Below are 19,629 nucleotides of genomic sequence, written 5' to 3'. Positions count from 1 at the left end.
CGGGTACAATGTGTGAAGCCCATTTCTGGTGTCCCCGGAAGTGATATTGCTAAAAGCGGCATAAAACCATACTCACTCACTATTGGGTGAGATGTGTTTGGTAAAACTATAAGTCACCATAGAAATGTAGCAGGTGTACTACATAGCGCACCATTAAAAGTACTTCATGACGTACATGCTAAGGCTGGGACGAGTCCAAAGTTACTACCCGGGTACCCAACCCCCTATGACCCGAGCCAACCCGGGTACCCACTGTAGGTCTCAGGAGATGTCTCAAAATGTCCGATTGGGAACATTTTTAGCAAATCCCTGGCAAATACCATCTTTTAACATATTTTGGTATGATGTGGCCAGGGATCGATCCCTGGATCTTCCGTTCTCCGGGCAGACGCTCTACCACTAGACCATGGCGGCGATCTTATCAACAGTTAGGTAGAGCAGGGGACAAACTGAAGATGCATGAATGTCTTGCACCGAAGCTGGAACTGCCTCAGTGGTGATTCCTCTTACAGTGAGTGAGTGAGTGAGTATGGTTTTACGCCACTTTTAGCAATATTCCAGCAATATTATGGCGGGGGACACCAGAAATAGGCTTCACACATTGTACCCATGTCGGGAATGGAACCCGGGTCTTCGGCGTGTCGAGCGAACGCCTTAACCACTAGGCTTCCCGACCGCCCCGATTCCTCTTACAATAAACAACAACGCTGATGTAAAATTGGTATGATTTATCAACATATTGATGACCGTTCTACACAAGGCATATTTCAGTAGTCCATAGTTTGCTGCTAAAACAGCATCAGTGATACAGGAGTCAAGAAACACTAAGTCCTGCAGGTATCAGTATCAAGCATAGTGTCCAACGATAATCATTATCTACTTCAGTCATAGGATGACGCTACCTGAGAAACCTACTTGAAAGAGACACATAGAAAATAAAGGACTCAATACTAAAAGCTCTGAATAAATGTGAAATATAAATTGATCACAACACTATTACCATAGTTCACACAGCACCAGTCAACAAAATCGCTTGTCAAACATTCAACTTGTATACACCTGTCATATATATAGATTGCCAACCATCTGTCAATGAAGCAAGCCAAATCAGTGCAGTGGAAGGAAGACTTACATTCTATCTGAATACATCCCTTATTTTTGGTTACAGATTAAAAAGGAAAAACTTGGATTGTGGTTTAATCTTTTATTTTCTCAGGCCACACATTTTATATTTTCATTTCACGGGCCCTCTGCCCCAACTAAAAAGCCGCCAGAAAAAAAAATAAAAATATTATTAGTCTCCGGCTAGTAATATAGACCCAGGTTAAAAAGTATTACCTGTATACATTAATTCCATGTCTACATCACCATCAGTGATTCAAGTGCCAGCTGCAGGTTTCACATAACGGCAGAATGATTTTCATACAAATAAATAAATAAATGATTGCCATGGCTATATATTTTTATTTTTATTTAGCCCAACTTTGTGTGGAAAAAGATGGAATATATCCGTGAAACATAAAATATAAAAGGTATGGCACTACACAAAATCAACAATATTACATTATATCAGATAATATCTGAAAATTATCCTCAAAAAATATTGTACTGAACACAGTGTTATTCTGAATCACTTCACTCATTAATCAATTTGATCCCAATAAATGTGTTGCGTTGCCCTCTCAACAATACATCTAAACCTAGCAAACCCTTTACACGGCCACCCAAGGAATCTGTCAGTAGCTGAGCAACTGGAATGAATACATAAGAATGAAGATATTTGTTCTTACAATTTATGATGGCCTCTTGGAAGAGTGACACGTGTAAAAGGGTTAACGCCAAGTCCTCATTGAGTCTTAACACTAGTGTTGTATTATGTGGAACTGAGCGGTCTAGTTAGCTGCTGGAGAAATGATGAACCTATACACAAGGGCCGCGGCGATGGCGATACCAAGGGGAAGTAGCCACCCTGTCCAGCTGCTTCCTCTGAAACAAAAAACTCAGAACTAAGTCATGTTACCTGTGTTTGAGTGTTTGAGTGTTTGAGTGAGTGAGTGAGGTTTTACGGCAATTTTAGCAATATTCCAGCAATGTCATGGCGAGGGACACCAGAAATGGGCTTCAGACATTGTACCCATGTCAGGAATCGAACCCGGGTCTTCGGCGTGACGAGTGAACACACTAACCACTAGGCTACCCGAACGCCCCTACGAGTGTTTGAGTGAGTGAATTGTGTTTAATGCTGCTTTTAACAGTATTCCAGTTATTTCACGGCGTGTGTGTGTGTATGGGTATGGTGCTGACAATTCTATAATCATAATCAGGGCGAACCGGGATTCAAACCCACAATCATACATTTTTAACAAGGATATGTCATTTTCTACAAAGATAAGGTTTTTCAAGCAATTTTGGTGATTTTCAAAGTTGACACTAAAATTCAAATCTTTATAAAGAGGGACCTTAAAATTAAGGCCTTTTCAAACCTGTAATACCTGAATACTGTTCCACCTCCAGTTTGAACACCCATTATTGGTTATTCAACCTCAATGTGGAGTGTAACACATGGTATTGTCCCATGAACTAAACCAGCAGCCAGTGTGTCAATCAATGGGGCAATATCAATGTTACAAGCACTGCTCATCCAGGCTCAAGTCAGCTACCACTACACAGTAGTGATAACACAGTGAGTTCATCCTGTCATCACAGCCAAGTGGCATTGTTTCCCATTGGGGTGAGGTGAGGTGAAAGAGGGAATGTTGCATCCAAATTATGGCACTTACATGTGCATCCATGTGTGTTTGTGGCTGCTTGTACTAGTCCGGACTGATGCCGATTTATAGTGCTAGCCCACTGAGATGCCATGCTAGGGTTTAACATGAATACCCCCACTCAGACACCGTATACTGACTCCGAGCCGGCCATTCTTTGTTTTAGACCCTTAATACTGAGCGCCAGGGAGGGTAACATGTGCCATCTTTTAACGTATTTTGGTATGACACAACTGGGGATTTTCACGGAGGTGGTCGTCTCCCACAGAGAAAATATTGTCCACAGATGAATAACAGTAATGAAATGCATATGATGAAAAATCTGATAACATGCACAACACCAATATTACATTACAGCAGTTAAGGGTGTGTGGTATTACAGGTACACCAGGATATTGTGGTGCAAATCTTCAGCAATACGTATTGTGATACGGTTGTAAATGTAGCAATTTATTGGGGCAAATATAAATAAGTATATTTATGAGTTCCTTATTGATATGGAGATGGAAAATAGTATCTTTCTGATACAACTTGCCTCCGACGATCTTTTTATCAAATAGTGTGTACTAGGACAGTATCCATACATGAATTGAATTCGTTATTTGTGGCCACTAGAATCGAATATTTATGAATATGCAATCATGTGCATTTACATACCCTGTACTTAAAACATCCATAAGAACATATGACATGCATAGATTTCTTTAAAGACAACACTCTTATAATATTTAATTTGACAGGAATTTAGTCACTGGTCATTGTAGCATTTGAGCAGATACTAAGACTAAGTACCTGGACAAGTGCAGTATATAAATGTACATGTATAATATAGATAATTAACAAACCATGTCAAATAATTTAAGTTGTTAATGTTTCACTGAATATAATAATAATACATCAACTACTGACTTATTATTGTATTCGTGAATTAATATTCGTATTCATTACCCTATATTCGCCATACGAATCACATTTGCCTCATAGGTTATTCCTTGCAGCCCTAGTGTGTACACATCGCGACTATCAAGCTCCTCACAGTGATAGCCAGTTTGCGGAGCTCTCTATATTGAGAGTATGACGAAGGTGTCACGCGATGGGAAGGAGCTTGCGCTATCATGTGACCATATTATCTCCCTTGATTGTTGCTGGGATACATAATGGCAGATGATTTCAACATCATCCCAAATAGGCGAGCCAAGGCTGATATAAATGTAAATTGGCAATATATTGCAATGCAGGCTCAAGTATAGCAATATATTGCAATACAAAATCAAGGTCAATACACAGCCCTAACAGCAGTAGTAACACGTTTGTTGACATGTCATTTCCAGTGTCAACCTCATAACGCTTTTAATGGAGGGGGAGGGGGATATTAATTGTATGCAAGTAACTTGAATAGCAGTAAACAAGAGCACATAAAACGCAATAAAAATGTTTTTTTAACTTACTCATTTTGAACTCCAACTTGTGGACCAGTGTTGGTCTGAAATAGAAAATGACAACAGGTGTGACAAAGCAAAAAAGTATCTAACGTGTCTATATCATTAAATTTGGAACATTTGCTTGAAAGGTTTTCAAGAAATTGCCATCCAAAGTAACAGCACAGACATGTCTGCAATGGTCAGACCTTTTCTCCTGGTCAAACTTGTTTCAAATAGAATGGAATTTTCTTTTTGGCTTGTTGGCTTTAAATATCTACATTTGATAATACTCCTTATCAAAACATTACGGTGCACACTGGATTACAGTTCTTGGTAACAGCCCCTTTATTTGATGACAAACCAATCTGTCAATAACAGCATTAACATAGTATAGTAACAGAACAGAATTTTTGTAACAATATGAATAAATCTTTTCAATCATATTAATTACGTGTTCGTGAAACATAGAATGACAATGCCTTTGTTCCTGCTTTTGCGTCTTCCCGAGGCAAGGGAGTTAACTGACTATGAAAGTCCAAGTTCCACCCCAGCCGAACTAGGCTGGAATTTTATGGAGTTATATTGGACTAACGAGTCTATGCATAGTCCAATCAAAATGGCAAAACAAAATTGACATCTAGTTCGTAAACTGCCATGCAGATTTCGGTTGATTGATGAATTTGCAAAGCATGTGTACCGCCAACTCGGCATCAACAGATATTTCCTAAATCTTTTCATGTTTTTAATCAAGGTGCTCTCCTGATTTGATGCACTTCGCGAAGTAAGATCGTTTTATCACAAAAAAAGTTTTGATTATCGATCGGATCGCCTTGACTGTGTGCCTCCATTTTGTTTTCATCAAAGCAAATGCATGTGATATTAGAGGTAGAATCTGATTGGTCAATAGGAGGGCCACAGAAGGGACATAACACGTAATAGCCACAGCTTGCACTAAAATCGCGCCCAGAAATTCCAGTCCAGTTCGGAAAGGGTGGAAACTGGACTTTTATAGCCGTTCAACTCCCTTGCCTCGGGAAGAGATGTTTTGGCTTCAGATATGAGTATCTGAGTCTCGGGTATTGAGTACTGTTTACTGGATTGCTCAATCTGGTATAGTGGCAACAGCACAGACACAGCTTGGTAACCATGGTAACTGTCTATAATTCAGGGATGTGAGCAGGTTTTTGCTCAATCTGGTATAGTGGTAACAGCACAGATACAGTTTGGTAACTGTCTATAATTTACATGATTTTGTTTTGCAAATATTGTTCACAGCACTGGGTGTGTGTGTTTAGAAAAGGTCTTTTGATCCTCAGCCAGTGTTCACAATTTTAAGGAACATGCTGCTAATTATTGTGTCTCTGCATACAGTAATGTACCAAAGTTTTGGTTACAGCATAGACAGGTGAAGGTAAAGGTATATAACCACCTGTCTGATTGCATGTGTTGAACGTCAGAGTATTGTAGAGGCAATGCAAAGTTAAATCCTATTCTTGTTCATGTCGTTGTAAATTCAGTTATATTGATCACTACAGCATGAATAGGACAGCATATATAAATACTATAGTTAAGTTCCACATAGAAAATACATTAAAAAGTACTTTTCGAAATAAAACTGAAGGCAACTTTATGCTTCCAGAATTAGAATTGCACTATCTGCAAATGAAACAGAGAGGGTACAGGGCACGACAAGATCAGGATTCCTTTAGACATGCTGCGTATGTAGCAAAACTAAGAGAAATACAGACATTGTTCTATTATGATGTCATTACTGGCGATTCTACATGCGCTCGCAACTTGATGATGTCGTGTATAGGAGTGAGTGAGTGAGTGAGTATGTTTTACGCCGCTTTTAGCAATATTCCAGCAATATCACGGCGGGGGACACCAGAAATGGGCTTCACACATTGTACCCATGTCGGGAATCGAACCCGGGTCTTCGGCGTGACGAGCGAACGCTTTAACCACTAGGCTACCCGACCGCCCCATCGTGTATAGGACGACATTATTTTTAAGAGGTGAGTGTCTAGTGAGTTGTTCCCAAAAGATGTAGCTGAGCTATGCAGATAAACGCGACAGCCGAACGATCGCATCAAAACGATACTGGGATAAAGGTACAGGTAATCGATGTGAGGATTCTGAGAACATGCAGGAAATACCCACCTGTGCATAAAATGGACTTGTCAGACATTGCTGACATCGGATTCTACTGACGGAGTCGTCATTATTTAAATATGGGTAAATATTTCTAAAGCTTGTACATGTCATCATCCTTAAAGAAGCTGTACATAATGTTGACATCTCATATAAGAAATAAACGACGAGTGGGAGTTGTTTATCGTACAATAAAACACTGTAGGGAGAATAAACCATGAGGGGTGCGGATCAGATGTTAATGAGATTGGTTTCTGTTATACATGAGTGAAAGAGTGGAAACATGGAGCGATGTTATGGTAATAGTGAGAGATCAGCCAAACATGCCAGTGGTTAGTTAACAGGGAGTCTGAGAGAGATAATCCTTGGTTACCATGGTCACAAGTGAAAGTTTGTTCTTCCTAGTGGCCACCCATCTAAATATGTAAACACAAAAGCCTAACTAGCATCATGAAGGCTCCATTAAACTGTAAATAGCTCCCCACTTTGGTGGCCTAACTAGCATCATGAAGGCTCCATTAAACTGTACATAGCTCCCAACTTTGGTGGCCTAACTTGCATCATGAAGGCTCCATTAAACTGTACATAGCTCCCCACTTTGTTGGCCTAACTAGCATCATGAAGGCTCCATTAAACTGTACATAGCTCCCGACTTTGGTGGCCTAACTAGTATCATGAAGGCTCCATTAAACTGTACATAGCTCCCCACTTTGGTGGCCTAACTAGCATCATGAAGGCTCCATTAAACTGTACATAGCTCCCCACTTTGGTGGCCTAACTTGCATCATGAAGGCTCCATTAAACTGTACATAGCTCCCCACTTTGGTGGCCTAACTAGCATCATGAAGGCTCCATTAAACTGTACATAGCTCCCCACTTTGGTGGCCTAACTAGCATCATGAAGGCTCCATTAAACTGTACATAGCTCCCCACTTTGGTGGCCTAACTAGCATCATGAAGGCTCCATTAAACTGTACATAGCTCCCCACTTTGGTGGCCTAACTTGCATCATGAAGGCTCCATTAAACTGTACATAGCTCCCCACTTTGGTGGCCTAACTAGCATCATGAAGGCTCCATTAAACTGTACATAGCTCCCCACTTTGGTGGCCTAACTAGCATCATGAAGGCTCCATTAAACTGTACATAGCTCCCCACTTTGGTGGCCTAACTAGCATCATGAAGGCTCCATTAAACTGTACATAGCTCCCCACTTTGGTGGCCTAACTTGCATCATGAAGGCTCCATTAAACTGTACATAGCTCCCCACTTTGGTGGCCTAACTAGCATCATGAAGGCTCCATTAAACTGTACATAGCTCCCCACTTTGGTTGGTTGGGTTGTTGGTTGGTTGTTTAACGCCGCACTCAGCAATATTCCAGCTATATGGCGGCGGTCTGTAAATAATCGAGTCTAGAACAGACAATCCAGTGATTAATATCATGAGCATCGATCCACGCAATTGGGATCGATGACATGCATCAACCTAGTCAGCGAGCCTGACCACCAGATCCTGTTAGTCGCCTTTTACGACAAGCATAGTCACCTTTTACGGCAAGCATAGTCACCTTTTACGACAAGCATGGGTTGCTGAAGACCTATTCTACCCCGGAATCTTCACGGGTCTCCCCACTTTGGTGTCCTAACTAGCATCATAAACAGGATAAAGGCTCCATTGAACTGTCACTCACCTTGACACTTTTGTTACTCTTATCATCCTGGAAGAAGAAGAAAAACACCATTGTAAAAGGATCTACTCAAATTGCTGCCAGGTGTTCTTGTAATCAATTCTCTCACCCAGCATGTTGATATATATATATATCAGGATTTCAGACTGGTTCATTATCTTGGACATTAACTGATTGATATCAAAAATATCCCCAAAATACTTCAGGTTTTTTCTAAGTAATGAGCATTCTAATGTCATTTGACCCTCAAAAATCACTGGTCATAGCATCTTGGTTGAAAAACAGTACCTAAGTGTGTATCTATCTATCTATCTATCTATCTATCTATCTATCTATGTATCAAAATGTTAATTCAGAAGGAACAAGTGTTCTAAGTTATCTCAGAAGATTGAAGATTTGGGGGTTCCCCAGAATAAGGATTAAATTTTTAAGCAGCTGACGTCTACATGCTCAAAGAAATATGACCCATCTAATTCGGAGTAGCCTAGTGGTTAAAGTGTTCGCTTGTCTGAAGACCCGGGTCCAATTCGCCACACAGGTACAATGTGTGTGAAGCCTGTTTCTGGTGTCTCCCGCCGTGATGGTTGGAATATTGCTTAAAGCGGTGTAAGACCATACTCATTCAATTTCAAACACTGAAGAAGACCCTCAAGATGCAAGTGTTAATGGGTACTTATTTCAATAAACCTTAGGTAATGCAACATACAAAGCAGATCACATCTACCATGCTTACAATATCTGAATACAAAATTGATGGGCATATCAAAAAGCTATTGGTGCCTGGCTTTAAATCCCCCGTCATGTTAGAGCGAAGTAAAATATCAACCCTGCAATTCCAGACAAATTATCATATGCATGTATACTTTGAGATTCCTAATTGCTAGAAAGATACTTTAACTTCCCTGAAAACAGGGCAGATTGTTATGGGCTTTGTCTTAAGTCATTATTTTCCTCTCTCCTCCTCAAGGCTCAGACTACCCACCTCATGCACGTTCCCGATCAAATAATCCTTCATCAACTCCCGGGCATCTGTCGAATGTCCTACATCTTCAAAAGACTCTGTGGCATCATCACCTGTAGGAATATGGAGAATATATTAGCTGACAGTATCAAAATAAGAACATGCTGATAGTGATACTACATTTTTCATCAATCATGTTAATATAAAGGTTAATTTCAATGTTAAAAATGGTGCCAACATACTGAAGCTGTAGACATTCTGATCATACTTTAACATGACATAGGTCAAAAATAGAACAAATGACTTGTATGCAGCTATCGCTGAGGTGAATGTTTAAAATACCATGACATTGCATCAGATCACAACATCTAATCACAATGAAATTTCACATGATCATGATCATGGATGAACAACATGTGATTCTCATGCACACAATAGCTAAAGTGTGTGCGCCCAGGGATAATTTTAGGGTGGGACCTTGTGCTTTTAGCCCCTAAATTTAAAAAAAAGGCCCACATTTTCAAATACAATGGGGCATTTTAACATAGTGCTTTATGGGTGTACCTCTGGAATATTTGAAAATTTCACACAAAGGCCCCATGTCAGAAAATTCCTAGAGTGAACTCTGTGTGCCTATAGGAAAACTCACAATCATGAATGGACTCACATTAGCACACGTTTAAAAATGTGTCCAAGACAGTATCTCAATGAACGGATAAAATGGTGAATTGTGAATATGATAGAAGTGGTGCTGTGAATATCCCAAGTTGACCGAATGTTTGTCATTTCGCGACTGTAGGACAAGTACAGTCACACTGCTGGGGTTGGAATGAGACCTGGGTGTGGGGGCCTAATAAGGCGACACCCAAACAAGATCTTCATATCACATTAATTGCACTACACAATAGATATAAATTTGCTCTTGTAATTAAAAAAGAATTACATAAAATTACAGGAAGGCGAATTTCAACATCAACCATTAAAAACCGGCTCTATACAAAATTCTGACAATCATGTCATAACATCAGTGTGAGTCACATGCTCGCATAATAACATCCTTATATTTATTAGATCTAAAGAATAATATTGATCAAGTTGATTTTGATAAAAAAATTTATTAACAATAAACATGATGAAGATGACAGTTGAGATTATTTAATAACTTCTGAATGGTGACCTGGAGATGAACTGTATAATTTTGAGTTTAGTATTAGGTATGCAAGTCTGCGACAGGTTGCAACGTGAGCCTGCAACGTAATGAACTTCATTAATTAGGCAAGGCATGTGACCATGGTGACATCCAACAGCTCAACACACAATGCCATATAGAAAGTGGTCAAATGTAACAAATGTTATATTTGGGATAACACTTGTAAAGTACAGAGTCTCATACTTTCATGGGTTGAGTCCCATCCGGGATTCAAACCCACACTGCCAGAGTAAGGCACCTAATTGCCAGCACACAAAGTCAGCAACCTGACCCACTCAGCCACAGAGGCTTCCACAAAAATGAAAGTCCGACAACTGGTAGTCTAGATCACGTACTTTGCATACCCCTATAACAAGTGTAAATTGGCACGGCAACCATCCCCCAAACTATGAACACACAATGCCATTTAGAAAGTGGTCCTATGTAACAAATGCACAAGGCTGTGTAGATTACCTGCTTGCTCCAACAAAACCTCCTCCCCTCCTGGGTGCTGAAACACATCAACAAGACGGATATTAGGGAGGGAATTTACGGATGTCAACTTCTTTATTATGAGGAACACATCATTGTCAGTGCTAATTATCTAGCTGGCCGCCATTTGTCCCTCGTCATTTCCATTCTATTAACTATCAGTGCTAATCAGGCCCCGTCCACCCGTTTGTCCATTGTCATTTCCATTCTATTAACTATCAGTGCTAATCAGGCCCCGTCCACCCGTTTGTCCATTGTCATTTCCATTCTATTAACTATCAGTGCTAATCAGGCCCCGTCCACCCGTTTGTCCATCGTCATTTCCATTCTATTAACTATCAGTGCTAATCAGGCCCCGTCCACCCGTTTGTCCATCGTCATTTCCATTCTATTAACTATCAGTGCTAATCACGCCCCGTCCACCCATTTGTCCATTGTCATTTCCATTCTATTAACTATCAGTGCTAATCAGGCCCCGTCCACCCGTTTGTCCATCGTCATTTCCATTCTATTAACTATCAGTGCTAATCACGCCCCGTCCACCCATTTGTCCATTGTCATTTCCATTCTATTAACTATCAGTGCTAATCAGGCCCCGTCCACCCGTTTGTCCATCGTCATTTCCATTCTATTAACTATCAGTGCTAATCACGCCCCGTCCACCCATTTGTCCATTGTCATTTCCATTCTATTAACTATCAGTGCTAATCAGGCCCCGTCCACCCGTTTGTCCATCGTCATTTCCATTCTATTAACTATCAGTGCTAATCACGCCCCGTCCACCCATTTGTCCATTGTCATTTCCATTCTATTAACTATCAGTGCTAATCAGGCCCCGTCCACCCGTTTGTCCATCGTCATTTCCATTCTATTAACTATCAGTGCTAATCTCGCCCCGTCCACCCATTTGTCCCTCGTCATTTCCATTCTATTAACTATCAGTGCTAATCAGGCCCCGTCCACCCGTTTGTCCATTGTCATTTCCATTCTATTAACTATCAGTGCTAATCAGGCCCCGTCCACCCGTTTGTCCATTGTCATTTCCATTCTATTAACTATCAGTGCTAATCAGGCCCCGTCCACCCGTTTGTCCATCGTCATTTCCATTCTATTAACTATCAGTGCTAATCAGGCCCCGTCCACCAGTTTGTCCATTGTCATTTCCATTCTATTAACTATCAGTGCTAATCAGGCCCCGTCCACCCGTTTGTCCATTGTCATTTCCATTCTATTAACTATCAGTGCTAATCAGGCCCCGTCCACCCGTTTGTCCATTGTCATTTCCATTCTATTAACTATCAGTGCTAATCAGGCCCCGTCCACCCGTTTGTCCATCGTCATTTCCATTCTATTAACTATCAGTGCTAATCAGGCCCCGTCCACCCGTTTGTCCATTGTCATTTCCATTCTATTAACTATCAGTGCTAATCAGGCCCCGTCCACCCGTTTGTCCATTGTCATTTCCATTCTATTAACTATCAGTGCTAATCAGGCCCCGTCCACCCGTTTGTCCATTGTCATTTCCATTCTATTAACTATCAGTGCTAATCAGGCCCCGTCCACCCGTTTGTCCATTGTCATTTCCATTCTATTAACTATCAGTGCTAATCAGGCCCCGTCCACCCATTTGTCCATTGTCATTTCCATTCTATTAACTATCAGTGCTAATCAGGCCCCGTCCACCCGTTTTTCCATTGTCATTTCCATTCTATTAACTATCAGTGCTAATCTCGCCCCGTCCACCCGTTTTTCCATTGTCATTTCCATTCTATTAACTATCAGTGCTAATCAGGCCCCGTCCACCCGTTTGTCCATTGTCATTTCCATTCTATTAACTATCAGTGCTAATCAGGCCCCGTCCACCCGTTTGTCCATCGTCATTTCCATTCTATTAACTATCAGTGCTAATCACGCCCCGTCCACCCATTTGTCCATTGTCATTTCCATTCTATTAACTATCAGTGCTAATCAGGCCCCGTCCACCCGTTTGTCCATCGTCATTTCCATTCTATTAACTATCAGTGCTAATCACGCCCCGTCCACCCGTTTGTCCATTGTCATTTCCATTCTATTAACTATCAGTGCTAATCAGGCCCCGTCCACCCATTTGTCCATTGTCATTTCCATTCTATTAACTATCAGTGCTAATCAGGCCCCGTCCACCCGTTTGTCCATCGTCATTTCCATTCTATTAACTATCAGTGCTAATCACGCCCCGTCCACCCGTTTGTCCATTGTCATTTCCATTCTATTAACTATCAGTGCTAATCAGGCCCCGTCCACCCGTTTGTCCATCGTCATTTCCATTCTATTAACTATCAGTGCTAATCTCGCCCCGTCCACCCATTTGTCCCTCGTCATTTCCATTCTATTAACTATCAGTGCTAATCAGGCCCCGTCCACCCGTTTGTCCATTGTCATTTCCATTCTATTAACTATCAGTGCTAATCAGGCCCCGTCCACCCGTTTGTCCATTGTCATTTCCATTCTATTAACTATCAGTGCTAATCAGGCCCCGTCCACCCGTTTGTCCATTGTCATTTCCATTCTATTAACTATCAGTGCTAATCAGGCCCCGTCCACCCATTTGTCCATTGTCATTTCCATTCTATTAACTATCAGTGCTAATCAGGCCCCGTCCACCCGTTTTTCCATTGTCATTTCCATTCTATTAACTATCAGTGCTAATCTCGCCCCGTCCACCCGTTTTTCCATTGTCATTTCCATTCTATTAACTATCAGTGCTAATCAGGCCCCGTCCACCCGTTTGTCCATTGTCATTTCCATTCTATTAACTATCAGTGCTAATCAGGCCCCGTCCACCCGTTTTTCCATTGTCATTTCCATTCTATTAACTATCAGTGCTAATCAGGCCCCGTCCACCCGTTTTTCCATTGTCATTTCCATTCTATTAACTATCAGTGCTAATCAGGCCCCGTCCACCCGTTTGTCCATTGTCATTTCCATTCTATTATCTATCAGTGCTAATCAGGCCCCGTCCACCCGTTTGTCCATTGTCATTTCCATTCTATTAACTATCAGTGCTAATCAGGCCCCGTCCACCCGTTTGCCCATTACCAATCAGTGATAAGTTAAGTGTTGACTTCCATATGTCCATTGCTCATCACTTATCAGCCCCAATTATCTGTTGGCTTCCATTGTGAAGTTTCCACCTTTGTTATCATATTATTTTTGTTGTTCTTACAGGCATATATAAACGTTCTCTGCCTCATAGAATTTATTGACCTGATAAAGGAGTATGTGTATACTCTACAACGTTGTGTTCCTCATAATAAAGATTCTCTTCCTTAAGTGTATCACTTCGAAATACCTTTCAAAGACAAGACTGACATTCCATCAAACATGCTCAAAGAACTCATTTCATTATATGTCATTCTCCACATTAAAATGATATGGCTATGAAGCCTAGAACTAGAAGCAGTCTATTCCGAAACCTACTGCTAGCCTGAACCTGCTTTTGGGAGATAAAATTTAGTCTTAATGTATGGACATTAAATCAACAAACTTACTTAATCAAGTTATGTACATGAGAAAAACATATTTTTTTCTGAAATTGGGTTTAGTGGCCAAGTAGAAAATTGCATAGCCACAACATTTTTGGTATGAATGAAAGTTTCAAGTGAGATAGTCTTACAGACCCTGATACAAATATATATCAAATACAGCCCATGCAAGTCTATAATGTTTGGCAAGTCTAGATCACTGCAGTATCAGGAATGAAGAGAGTCACTGGGCTCCTTTTTATTATATTTTTATTAAGATAACTGAACAACTGGTTTTTTTTATGTAAGATGTGTTCATTTCAGAGACTAGATGTTAGTCTACAAGTGAGACAACATGGTGAATTGTACCAATACAAAATTAAACAAAGTGAAGAACATTTTGTATTAACATACTGCAGCCTATGATTTCATTCACTGGTTCACATAGCCTAAAATTATAGTCTAGGAATCATTTTAATTTTGTGTAGTAAACTCAGTACACAAATTAATAATACAATCTACAGAAAATGAAACCAAGCTATTGGCACAGACTTGTATTGCATGGATGCACTGCAATGTAATATAACATTATCTGTGGTTTCTGTTACATTATTGAAAATTGGTAAGGACAGACAAAAATAGTGCTGTCATTATGCCAACTGCATACATGTATCTTCGTTCACATGAAACAAATGTTTAGTTTAATAACTGTCACACCAAATGAAAACGTAAAATAATTTCATCCACAGCAATAGTTGACAGGGGCACACACTTGACTACTTATCAGTTATTATCTACACAGTTGGAAAAGAGTTACTTCCCTTCTAGTGCTTCAGCTGAGCCAAAAAATTTAACCCAATTTCAGTAAGTGGCTAGACATTATCCATTCTTGACACGATTTAGTTTGTTAACTTTGCAGTATGAGGAAACAGCAAGTCGGACTAAACATCGTGCCAGCTGTAAACATGGTAAATCATCAGTATGGCAGGTACTTGGCCATCCTACCTATGAAAAAGATGGTGTACGTACCCAGAGCTCCAGATAAGCTTTTGGTGTTGTGGGTATTTTACCGATGCATTTTAAAATCATTGGGTATCAGTAATTCTATCTGCGTATTCAAATTTCTGTTACCCACTAGTTTTTACACATGTGGGTATTTAAGTTAAATATTTAAAAACACTATTCATCTAGTCCCTGCAAACTGGTTTCGTGTGGGTTCGAGAGCTTTATAGGACTCAAAAATACCACGATACTCCCACACGAAAGTGTTATGGCAAATGATCAGGATGTAACTGTCATCGTGGAGTTTGGCAAGGTTGACGGAATGCCCGTTTATAATTTCAAAATAAGTTGCTGATTTGCTAATCGGAAACGCAGGGTTACTTCACAATAATTTGATGATACGCACAAATTTTATTTTTGTAGCGTATCTGTAATGTTCGTTATATTTTACTGCGTATTTCTGCATTTCTGATGCGTATTTCACGCAGATACGCAGCTTATCTGGAGCTCTGCGTACCACAAATAAGAGCACAAGTATCATGATACATATCTCATCACACACTAGTCCCAGCCCTACGTGGCACTACAGTCAAACAAAATTGTAAAATTAAAGCACCTGTGTGTTCATGATTATAACTATGCGTTAACTATGCATTAAGTGTTATCTTATTACCAGGCTTGTGATGTGGACAAAATTATTTGGGATAACCATGTTTTGAGGATATAAAACATGACAAATGAACTGGTAAAACCATAGATTAGGTGACAGGAAAGTGTCACACATATCCCTTAGATTGCTTTTACTTTTTTTAGTGACATTTACCTGTCACTCAATCCGTCGGTTTTGATTTCATCATGTTTCGAGCCCTTGGTGGAAATAGGTGTGCATGGTCGCAACAGTTTGGCCAATTCAAAGCGGAAAATCACCCCATTGACAACGCATGTGTACAGAACCACGGAGGTCAAGCTCCATACGAATGAACATATTTGAGTCACGTATTCTTGTTTATCTAGACATGCTCTAAGTCACGTGCCCACATATGTCACATACACATCACCTTCAGTTCTAACATTTAGTTGAAAAAACTATGATACTAATGCATCTATCACTAATATCACACAATGCACACTATTTTGTTTCTAACATAGCACATGACACGGGCATTGAAAATTTCGAAAAGAAACAAAACAGTATCAAACTCGTCAATGATTGAATGGAATGAGATGACTATGCAGATCTGGACTCGGCAAATGAGATCAAGAGGTTTGCTTGCACGCTAAATATGTCTTACCTCTTCCAAAAATTTGGTGACATCATACACTTGGTTGTGAATGACAAGCCAAGTCGACTTTGAGTCCTTGTGTTGTTTTATTTCGGACAGTCGGTACGTTTTAAGTTTCTCCGCCATGATTCTTGACCTAGTGCAACTGGAGGAAGTTGAGTCCACAAAATGGCGGCTGTGGTGGTTTCTGGGTAGATAAAATTGAATGCTTCAGTTTGTGTCTGTGTGTGAAGATTGACTCGTGTTATACGTGAGGATTATTTTTAACAAGAATCATACCGCGTGGTAAATTTTCACTCGCTCACATGAAATGACTAATTATCCAATCACATACGTATATGCGCACCTGCCCACAAACACAACCAATCAAATTACTGCTGCCGTTTAGAGGTCAAGGTGACCTATTGCACGTTGTAAACACGCACCCACAATCTACTTCGGGAACTTTTCAATTGTCTTGTAACAACAGGTAAGACTTATTCTTTAATTTCTTGCCATCGTACATGGTGTATATTGGTCTTTCGTCTATTTCAAGTGGATGGGAAACGAAACAAAATCTTGTCAATCCAGTATTTGTACCGTTCTGTCTCTGTGTCCATCCAGGCGCGAACTGTTGTTATACCACAATCAGGCTGTCTGATCAATATTCATCAAATGTCAACAAGTCCACGTGTCCATGTGTTCTTAATCTGTATATTTACATAACGATGTGTGTGTTGTGATATGAGTTAATCAGCTGTCTCAAGCTTTGATGAGCTTCTGGCAGCAGGTAATTAACAGTTATATAAAAAAAGGAAAGGTCGTTGACTTCCCGTGCGTCACCGAGTCTGACGTAGGGTGGTGAAGGTTTTTTTTGTGTGTGGTTTCTTGTGTAGAACTGGTAATTACATCCGATCCAGTAAAAAAAAATTTTTTTTTATTGAATATATAGAAATGGATAGTTATTTAGTTTGTTTTAGAATGTTGACATATGCAGCTAAGTTACATCATCATTTGGATTTACAACACAAGGCGTGTACCCATGGTCTTAGAACAACTTGTTGAAAGGTCCCACCCAAATTGAAATAGTTTTTGAGGAGGGCCATGAATGAATGTTTATTTGTTTATGCATTGTAAAACTCTGTGATTTTGTAAGGTTGAGAACATTCCATTTTAATGAGATACTAGTATCCTTTATTTAAGAAATTACAACAACGAGTCATTTACTTCTTATATGACATATCAACATTGTGTACAGCCTCTTTGAGGATGACGATAAAATGCACAAGGTTTAAAAATATTTACCCGTATTTTAATAATGATGATTCCCTGAATAGAATCTAACCTCTGGAATGTCGGACAAGTCCATTTTATGCACAGGTGGGTATTTCCCGCATATTCTCCCAATCCTCATGTCGACTACCTAACTTTACCTTTTCCCCGAGTACTGATTGTCATATCTCTCCCGTTGTGTTTATCTGCGCTGTCCAGCTACATCTATGGGAAAAAAGTCACTTGACACTCCCCTCTCAAAAATAATGTCCAATATATGACGTCATTAAGTTGCAAGCGCATGTTTGAATCTTTAGAAATGACGTCATGATAGAACAATGTTTTATTATGAAATAAACCACACTTCATTCTTCATTGTTCTTTGCGATTTATCGCGTAGCTATCGTATATATTGGATTTAATGTTGCGTTCAAGATTATTGCACTTATATAATGACATGAATGCCGTGTGTGTGTGAGATTGCTTGAGCTAGTCCGGACTAATTCCGGTTTATAGTGTTAGTCCATGAAGATACCATGCCTCAGTTTAACATGGATGCCTGACTGAGCTTTCCGGACTTATATAATTCCCTTATGATGAGCGCCAGGCAGGGTAGCAACAAGTATCGTCATTTATCATATTTATAACCGCCAGGGATCGAACCCTAGACCTGCTCTTTCGGGCAGACACTCTACAACTACTAGACCATAGGGGCTGTTGAGTCAAGTGGACAACAAACCCGCCCAAATTAAGCTGTATCTTTGCATTAGTCCCAGTAGATGTTAGTCTTATCATGAATTTTTGAGCATCAGCTGATCTCACTTGTCCTGAACCAAATTTCAACCGACTAATGGCTAAGGTCAGAGACTGACATAGGAGTAAATGTTTTGGGTCTAAGATGGCGATATGTCATGTTTTACTTGATTTCCCAATTTTTAACTAATGTCATATCACAGCTTATCCTGAGAAACCATAAGCCTATCAATAATGGGGATTTCGATGTCAGATTGAAGAAAAGATTTATTATTATTTTGTGTAGATTAAGAGTGCTGATTGGAACGCTAAACCTATAGTGGTCTTTAATTAATCCGATATTGCTGAAAGATTAATTTTGCAAATACATGTTTAGTGAGGATAAAGTACTTATTTCAATAATTTGAAAGAAATTGCGTAAGCATAGATAAGTGTGAATGAGGTGGGAGTGTCGTTAGTTACCCTGACTTCTATATAAGTGCCCTACTTGTCCACGAGTACCACCATGCAGCCCCTTTCTTGTACGTAGGGACTTAAAAGGATCTCTACCGAAATGTCGCCTTTACAGTATTAAAGAAGTTGTTATCCATAAATTGTGTCTACTTTGTCATCCGCCGACTTCTAAGTAATGCCAACAAACAAAACAATTCACAAGTTTTTTGTTAGACAAAATTCTTAATTCCTCATGTGTAGGAGTTTACCATCTGACAATATCAATTTTGCAGTGTTCTAGTTAATAAACAACCTCTCTTATCTTAATTCCTTTACCCTGAAAAGAACAGATCCCTGTTATCAAGATCAAAGGTAAATGAGACGAAATACATGAAAGATTGTGCTACTTGATGGAGTTCAAACACTTTCCTTTTGTTGTGTTTTTTATTCCACCACTTTCAATGGTGCTGTGGTTAATGTGGTGTCTTTTTGGAAATCTCTTTGATGTCACCATGGTCAAATATCTTCATAGTTTCTTTTATCTGACATCAAACTTTTTTTCCACAATTTTGATGAAAGCAATTAGTGTTGTTTATGCCTTCTTAATCATTGTTAATATTAGAAGTATAGATATATCTTTTACTTGAAACAATAATATAATAAATTAATTTAGAGTTTTTGTCATTGATGGCCTATAGTATCTGGGTTTTTTTTAATTTCAAAAGGTACACTA

The 19,629-nt window shown here is 39.7% G+C and overlaps 2 protein-coding genes across 2 annotated transcripts in view; one reads left to right on the top strand and one right to left on the bottom strand.

The window, feature by feature from the left end:
- Positions 1 to 713: 713 nt before the first annotated feature.
- On the bottom strand, positions 714 to 16,655 carry LOC124116288 (cytochrome b5-like). The gene is made up of 6 exons (XM_046477563.2): positions 16,470 to 16,655; positions 10,655 to 10,691; positions 9,013 to 9,104; positions 8,034 to 8,060; positions 4,217 to 4,251; positions 714 to 1,986 (listed from the first exon to the last, which is right to left on the bottom strand). Exons 1-6 carry the CDS (start codon positions 16,584 to 16,586, stop codon positions 1,893 to 1,895), a joined length of 402 nt encoding a protein of 133 aa, XP_046333519.1. The 5' UTR covers positions 16,587 to 16,655; the 3' UTR covers positions 714 to 1,892.
- A 198-nt stretch (positions 16,656 to 16,853) lies between these two features.
- The window catches only part of LOC124147250 (tyrosine aminotransferase-like), a 38,542-nt gene continuing 35,766 nt past the window's right edge, over positions 16,854 to 19,629 (top strand). Inside the window, exon 1 of the mRNA XM_046517906.2 lies at positions 16,854 to 16,929. The gene's annotated coding sequence lies outside the window, so the exon portion shown is untranslated. The remainder of the gene's footprint in view (positions 16,930 to 19,629) is intronic.

This window comes from Haliotis rufescens, unplaced genomic scaffold, assembly GCF_023055435.1.
Source record: "Haliotis rufescens isolate VD_foot unplaced genomic scaffold, xgHalRufe1.0.p SCAF_30, whole genome shotgun sequence".
NCBI classification, from domain to species: Eukaryota; Metazoa; Mollusca; class Gastropoda; order Lepetellida; family Haliotidae; genus Haliotis; species Haliotis rufescens.
Note: the sequence above shows the minus strand (reverse complement) of the source record. Positions and strands in the feature narration are given on the sequence as shown.

What these genes read in the sequence shown, in the direction of transcription:
- LOC124116288 (XM_046477563.2), bottom strand. Translation starts at nt 16,586, where the DNA reads ATGGCGGAGAAACTTAAAACGTACCGACTGTCCGAAATAAAACAACAC. An exon ending in GGTTTTGTTGGAGCAAGCAG is followed by an intron (nt 9,105 to 10,654) that starts GTAATCTACACA and finishes ATATTCCTACAG; the next exon opens with GTGATGATGCCACAGAGTCT. An exon ending in AGAGTAACAAAAGTGTCAAG is followed by an intron (nt 4,252 to 8,033) that starts GTGAGTGACAGT and finishes TTTCTATTTCAG; the next exon opens with ACCAACACTGGTCCACAAGT.